Source organism: Nuphar pumila, chromosome 7, assembly GCF_984573655.1.
Source record: "Nuphar pumila chromosome 7, dmNupPumi1.hap1.1, whole genome shotgun sequence".
In the NCBI taxonomy this organism is placed as follows: domain Eukaryota; kingdom Viridiplantae; phylum Streptophyta; class Magnoliopsida; order Nymphaeales; family Nymphaeaceae; genus Nuphar; species Nuphar pumila.
This window is the reverse complement of record NC_143255.1, coordinates 29,540,217-29,547,900: the sequence shown is the minus strand read 5'-3', so window position 1 is coordinate 29,547,900 and position 7,684 is coordinate 29,540,217. Positions and strand designations below refer to the sequence as shown.

The 7,684-nt window shown below is 38.6% G+C and overlaps 1 protein-coding gene across 2 annotated transcripts; it reads left to right on the top strand.

Annotated features, from left to right (window-relative positions):
• The first annotated feature begins 473 nt into the window (after positions 1 to 473).
• On the top strand, positions 474 to 7,553 carry LOC149831702 (uncharacterized). 2 transcript variants are annotated; one of them, XM_090014075.1, is made up of 9 exons: positions 474 to 682; positions 1,320 to 1,441; positions 2,040 to 2,144; positions 5,028 to 5,120; positions 5,729 to 5,803; positions 6,506 to 6,568; positions 6,680 to 6,789; positions 6,976 to 7,031; positions 7,256 to 7,553. In XM_090014075.1, the coding sequence occupies exons 1-8, from the start codon at positions 496 to 498 to the stop codon at positions 7,001 to 7,003; spliced, it is 783 nt and encodes a 260-aa protein (XP_089870201.1). In that variant the 5' UTR covers positions 474 to 495; the 3' UTR covers positions 7,004 to 7,031; positions 7,256 to 7,553. The 2 variants fall into 2 exon arrangements, with proteins under 2 accessions (XP_089870201.1, XP_089870202.1); XM_090014076.1 differs by having other exon boundaries at positions 7,236 to 7,431.
• The last annotated feature ends 131 nt before the right edge of the window (positions 7,554 to 7,684 follow it).

Here is a 7,684-nt window from a genome sequence, read left to right as displayed (position 1 = left end):
CTAAAAAAAGATAAAAACATATTATTTTACCGGGCATGCTCCGATTCTGATTCGCATAATCCTTATAGGATTCGAGTATGGTTTCTCTTATGGTGGGTCTGATTGGACCCGACACCAGTATCTTAATCAGGTCTAGGTTTGGTTCCACCTGGGTCCGAACCAAACCCTACCCGTTGACACCTCTACCTGCCCCCACCAGAGTACCACTAAAGGCCTTAGTGCACTTATGACCTATGCCACAAAATATCGCGTTATATTGAAATATTGCAATATCCAATACATAATCAACGATATTTTTCAAATTATCTATTATTTGAAAATATCACATTTTATCACAAAAATAAAATAATAAAAACATTCCCTAGATTTTCTCTGAAGAAACTATATTTACAGTACACTACGATATTTTTCCTCGCCGATATTTTCCTGAGATTGTTTATGACTAACCAAACCAAAAGAGTTCAACCTTCAACGGAAGCGCTCCCCAGTCTCTTGATGGCTTCGTCGATCTCTCCTCATCTGAAGGCTACGCTTCAACGCACGCTGTATACTCCACGGGCGGGCCTCCCACTCGTGCGAATCACACGCACGAAGGAACGGCGGAAGATGTCGTTCACACCCATCTGTTCGGCTTCTCAATCAGGGGATAATGGAAACCTCCCGATCATTACCTCCAACTCTGGTAAAAGCGACCACCATCCTTTTTTCTATTTGTTTCACTATATTTTGTGTTGAAGATACGAATTGATCGAATACTCCGGGTTTTTTTAAGAAAATTTTTGTTGGGTATCTTTAGATTCGCTCAAAATGGGGAAGATGGTAGTAAACTTCGTTTGTTTTTTAGATGATATTTGTAGTAGTTTCTATCTGTTTCAGATAGTGAGATCTGGAAAATTTTATGCTATTCCTCTATTCTTTAGATTGAATTTTGGGTAACTTTTTGTGTTGTCTCAATTGGTAAGACAAATGTTGAAGAAGGTAGATAAGAAAGCGTTATGCTGGATTTTCATTTGGGTGGTTTTGATTGTTCTTTGTGGTTGATGAAACTTTTTATGGCTATGGTCTTTGGTAAATGTACTGAATTCGAGCAATTGGACCAAAGTTTATTTCTTGAGGATATGGTGTTTTGGAGACCAATTGGATGGTTTTCTAGATAGTCTTTGATTTTTTAAATTGGGGAGAATGAAAAAATGATATGCTTATTGGGAGAGTATCTGGTGGTCCTTTTTTGTTTGTTTGGATAGTATGATTTATCAGAACATTTCATGTTGGTGTGCAATTATGATTTGAGAGAGAAGATTCTTTTTTGCGTTATGCAGGGCGAATTTCTGAGGTCAAACGTATGACAAGAGAAACAGACGTGCAAGTGAAGTTGCATTTGGATGGGACAGGCATTGCTGATTGCAATACCGGTATACCCTTTTTAGACCACATGCTTGATGTAAGTATTTAAGTTTCTCTCTCTTTTACCATGTAGTTAACATTTTTGTGATTGAGGAGAAAAAGTGTACACTTTTGCTTTTCGTGAGAAAATTATATTCAGTTTGAGACTTTGAGTAACTGTACTGATTGTAACAAGAATTAACTAATTAAGTTCAATTGCGTCATTATTATTATGATACGAAAGGCTCCATGAAATGCAGAGGGAAACGCTGCATCTTTTTTTTGAAATGCATGGCTTACAATGGGAAACCAGAAATTTGTATACTCTAAACAGATGGGCATGGTTTCTTCAACATGGGAATATTTGAAAATAGACATGAACGACTGCATGTTTACGTGCATGTTGGTAACCCATCTATGAAACCATTTCCCAGTAGGCTGTTGCACAACAAAGGTTTTTTCGCCTTGTAAATTTGAACAATTTCCCAAGGAAAAAGAAACATGCATGCATTTGCTAGCCCAAGTTTGTTTCTGAGTTTTCTTTTACAGATGACTTGCTTGTGTAGCACGTATAATAATAGTTGGGATTCTACTGGGTGTTGAACAGCTGTATACACTCCTGCAAATTAACTTACATGCTGTATGTGTATATGCAGCAACTTGCCTCTCATGGCTTGTTTGACCTACTTGTAAAAGCTCGTGGAGATATTCATATTGATGATCATCACACAAATGAAGATGTTGCACTTGCCATTGGAACAGTACTCTCTCTCTCTCTCTCTCTCTCTCTCTCTCTCTCTCTCTCTCTCTCTCTCTCTCTCTCTCTCTCTCTCTCTCTCTCTCAGTATTAATATTGATGATCATCAACATGTTATTTCAGCTTTCACTCAGTATTTTAAAGATTTATATTATGTTTCACTTACTGCGGAGGGTGTCATTGGTCATGTTTTTGTTGGTTCGATTGAGCAAGATCAAGCCAAAATTATGCAAATGAAGTTATCTGAAGATGAGATTTTTAGGGCCATCAAAGGTTTGTCGGGGTGGAAAGCCTCAGGTTCTGATGGGTTTCATGTGGATTTCTTCAGAATTTTTTGGTCTTGTGTGAAGCTTGATATTATTAACATGTTTGATGAGTTCTATCGTAACTCCAGATTGCCTATTCAAACCCACTTGGCAATTATTTCTTTAATTCAGAAAGATGATGTTGCCACTGATATCTCTAGGTTTCGCCCGATTTCTGTTATGAGTGCCCTTTAGCGGATGATTGCCAAGGTGTTGGCTAATAGGTTGAAGGTCGTGGTTAACCAAATATTTTCGAACTCTCAGTTCGCCTTTGTCCACAATAAGAGGATTCACCATTCACCATCTTGGCCTCTGAAGTAATTCACTCCTTACATCTTAATGGTCAGCCCTACTTTTCTCTTAAATTAGATTTTCATAAAGCCTTTGATTTTGTGCATTGGCCTTTCTTATTTCAAATGTTATCCAATTTTGGCATTGGTCGTCGTTTTTCTGGGTGGGTGAGGAATTGATCTCTAATGCTCAGGCTATGATTAAGATTAACGGCATTAGAGGTTGCCAAATTAAGTTGGGGCGTGGATTACGACAAGGCTGCCATCTCTCGCCTTTGCTGTTTAATGCCATTGTTGAGGGTCTTGTGGTGTTGCTCAAGCGTGCTGCGGAGAAGCGCCTGATAGATCCTTTAGATGTTCCGGGTTTCTCAGACCATATTCTTATTTATGCTGATGATATGATTATTTTTGGGCTAGCAAACGTGCAGCAAGTGCTTAGATTCAAACTTATTTTTCAGTTCTTTCTGTCCCTTTTTGGGCTTTCCCTAAATGATAGCAAATGCTCTCTTAATATGTTCAATGTTGAGTCTTATATGCTTGCAACAGGTCAACGAATTTTTAATTGCGCTATCTCTGAGTTGTCGATGACGTATTTGGGTATGCCGTTACAAGTGAAGCGCCTCTCTTCCGTTGCTTGGGCTCCAACTATTCAAAAAGTAAAAAAATAAGCTTTTTGCGTGGCTAGCGTCTTATCTCTCCATCGTTGGCCGTCTGACTTTAATCAGACATGTTCTTTCTTCTATTCCTGAATTCTTCATGTCAATGTTCGTGATGCCTGTAGGTGTGGAGAAACAGATTTGTCGTTTAATGGATGATTTTCTTTGGTCTGGGTGTCAACTCCAGAGTAAGCACCATTTGGTTGGTTGGCGAACGGTGGTGTTACCTAGGCATATGACCGGCTTAGGTGTTTTTGCTCCACGACATAGGAGTATTGCTCTTGTGGCCAAGCAATGTTTGATGGCCCATCATCCAGATTGTCCATGCGCTAGTTTGCTTCATGCTAAATATGGTACTCTTGATTTATCTCTTTTTCGTCATGGAACCCGGAAGTTGGCGATCTCGCACTTGCGAAGCATGTGGCTAAGAGCCTTATCGTTCTTCAGACATCAAATTGGAGATGCGGGAAATTATGATCAGTAGTTGCAATGGGCGATTGCGCCAAATGGTGCGTTCCTCACCCACAAAGTGTATAAATCGTTGCTCCCCCTGGGGGCAGATTGGTTCCCTGAGTGTGTGTTATGGGCTAAGGGTCTTTCCCCAAGATCTCGAGTCTTGGGTTGATTAATTTTGCATAATAGGATTTAGACTCACAGTTATTTAAAGAAGTTGGGCTTTCAGTTTCCTAGCTGGTGTGTGCTTTGTCAAGCTGTTGAAGAAACTACTTCTCATTTATTCTGGTCCTACCCAATCTTTGTGGCCCTATTTAATAAGACATGGAGATCTCCAGATGTAATTGTCAAAGAGGAGTCTTTTGTGCTCGATCTGCTCCTGGGGCCTATTGGAATTAGACGTTGCAAGCGGTGGAGACTAATCTGAAAGGCGTGGTTGCTTACTACTTGGTGGTTTGTTTGGATGGCACGCAATGATGCTACTTTCCGTCAAATTCCGGTCGTCCTTAATAATCTTGTCCATAAAATCTTGGTTGATGTATATGCGATTCTACGTATGCATCTTAGAGACCTCTCATTCACTCTTAACAACGTTCACTCATTGGTGGTTTCTTCTAATCCAACGGATCCTGGTTGAGCTTGGCTTTGTTGTCGGTTGTTATCTGTCTGTAGTTTCTTTTTCTTTAGCTATTTTTTGTTTTGTTTTCTATATTGTTCGGTTCATGGGTTTAACATTTTGTTGATCTTCATGAGTGGTAATGTTGATCTCTCTCTCTCTCTCTCTCTCTCTCTCTCTCTCTCTCTCTCTCTCTCTCTGCTACAAGCCAGTAGGCATGGGTTCATTCAGGCCTTTTACCAAGTTTCTGCGTGAACCCATGTGCGAAACCAATTATTTTTTTTCTGGCCTAGGTGCATAAATACTTTGCTGTTAAGAAGTTTTTGAGGCACTCGAAACTGACCACTCTTCAGCTGGTTTTAACACTGCTTTAAGCCCAAACCATGTTGTTAGTTTGGAAGGAGGTCCTTTTGTTGGATTCCAATAATTCTGGCATCTGTGGTTGTGTACTTACATAAGAGCACATTGTAGGTTGATGAATGTCTGTGCATGTGCATGAATGCAAAAAAACTGTTGAAGCTTTAATGATTTATGCTTGGTGGATTATGGATTTCTTGTTTATTGCAGGCATTGCTTCAAGCCCTTGGAGACAGAAAGGGAATCAACCGCTTTGGAGATTTTTCTGCTCCTCTTGATGAAGCCCTTGTGCATGTTTCATTGGTACAGTAATTTAGCTGGATTATTGTGGTAAAATTCCTAGTGTTTCTCATCAATATACCATTATGACGCCAGCAGTTATGTAAAAAGCACAATCATCATTCAACACTTGTTTGGAGTTGACTCAGAATGCCTTTTATATATATATATATATATATATATATATATATATATATATATATATATATATATATATATTGGTGAATTTATTCACCGCAATACTTGTGAGTCACGGTTTTAAATTGTAAACAGTTGTCACAGAGAGATTGAGAAAAAAAATATAAAAACCATGACATCACAAGGATTATGAACAATTGAATTACAGAACTCTCCTTCAACCCTTTAGGCATAAGAACCTTGGTGCATCAATGTGATTTTGATGTCTATTCGATATGTTCAATTTTCCTATTGTGCCTACAGTTCTATTTTCCTCGAAATTTCAAATGTAGGTGATAGATTAGTATTTTCTCTGTTCAAATGCAATGGAGACTTTCGATTTTAGATTGCAAAGCATTTTTATATTGTTTTCCTTCTAAATTTCTATACACACGTATAACTCATATTGCGGGCTTTTCCCATTCTGAAGACATCAACATCCTTTGTGAATCCAGGATTTATCTGGACGACCCCATTTAAGTTATGATCTAAAAATCCCTACAGAGAGAGTTGGCGCATATGACACTCAGGTAAGGCCAAGTGAATTTATGCTTCCATCTTCACAACTTTATTATTGAATTGTGTTAGTGATTTAAAACACTTTAGCCTGCTATGGTACGATTTTTATTTCTTTAACTTCTTTTAACTGATTAAATAGAAAGAAATTTTGTATGTGGACTGCAATCATTTTGCTACCTGTCTTTGCAAATTTGAAGTTCAGCTGTACTCCTGCAAGGCATATTATACTTTTATGGGCTCATATTGCAATAGTTTACGATCATATCTGGCTAGTCTGTCCCACCTATGTCGCACTGATACTCCATGTTGATTTTCGTTTTGCATCCCTTTACATAATAGTTATGCTGGAAACTTCATAAAAATGGCTGTATCCATGTGTGCCATGTGTCTAGAAGCACTCCCTTGTGGGCTCTCAGCTCAGTTCCCTAGTATAATTCCAGACACACAAATGCACATGAGTGTGCATATGCATGTGAGTATAAATGAGTCACATTGGGACTAGATCAAGTTTACTTTTACTCTTTAAGGCTAGCCTGATGTGATCCATTGCATATGAATGGTGTCTGTGGCTGTTTTACTCACAGTATGGTGGATCATGATTGACTGGATAAACTGTAATCCAATAATAGTTGACACTTGAATTGTAAACACCCTTAGATAATGATTAGAAGATTGTTTCATTGATCCAGTTGTCAACAATGCTTTTTCTGTAGCTGGTGGAACATTTTTTTCAGTCTTTAGTGAACACATCTGGGATGACCCTTCACATTCGGCAGGTACGGGCTATTAGCTTTAAATCATTAATCTTTAGTGAACACATCTGGGATGGTTTGTGCAAGACTTGTTTTAGGTTCTGCATCAAGCTTCTTATGTTGCAATCCTGACAGCTTGCTGGGAAGAATTCACACCACATTATTGAAGCAACTTTCAAGGCTTTTGCAAGAGCGCTTCGGCAGGCTACTGAATATGACTTGCGACGCCAGGGGACTATTCCAAGGTCGTATTGCCCTCAACCCTTTAATAATCCAAGTTTAAACTGGAATTTTAACTAAGAGGAATTGGTGATCTTAATTTGCAAATAGTTGCACATTTGAAAGAAACAAAATTCTTGATCCTTGGTCCTTTTAAGTAGTGTGTGGTCTTTTCTTTGATTGTCATCTAAGGTTCTTTTTTATGATCACAGTTCTAAGGGGGTGCTATCTCGCTCATGATGCTGGAAACAGTCACTAGAAAGCTAAGGTAAAGTTCAGGATGAACTCTCTCTCTCTCTCTCTCTCTCTCTCTCTCTCTCTCTCTCTCTCTCTCTCTCTCTCTCTCTCTCTCTTGTGCCATAATTATGTTCTATGGTTTTGAATCACTTTTAACCTTGATGGCAATATCCTTTACTGCGTTATTGTTATTATTACTACTATTGCTACTACTACTACTGTTGGTGAATGGCAGGTTGTGTTGCATTTGATCAGCTTCCAATCAAAGGTGGTGAGAGGAGTTGGAAGGCAATTAAAACGGGTCCACTTGCTAAAAAATTGGACATTATCCTATAGAATGTCTTCTGTAACAGTAAGTCGCGATAACTATATAAACATGTATTATGAAATTAAAAAACAGAAAAGGAAAAACGGGGGATATGTTTCTGGAATGTTGGTCCATACATGCATGGAAGCTGTACTCGATGCCATGTTGACAAATCTACTTGAGCATCCGTAATATATACCTAGTGAACTTGATGTGAATCATGCACATTCCTCAAGTATTCACAAACTGAAATTGCCAATATGATGCTATTCCTGGCTTGTGTTTGGGATTGCTCGAGTATGGCTATCTAAGCTCCAAGCTATCGAACATAACTAAATATGGTCAAATCAACAGCTTAATTTTGCAGTGAATAATTC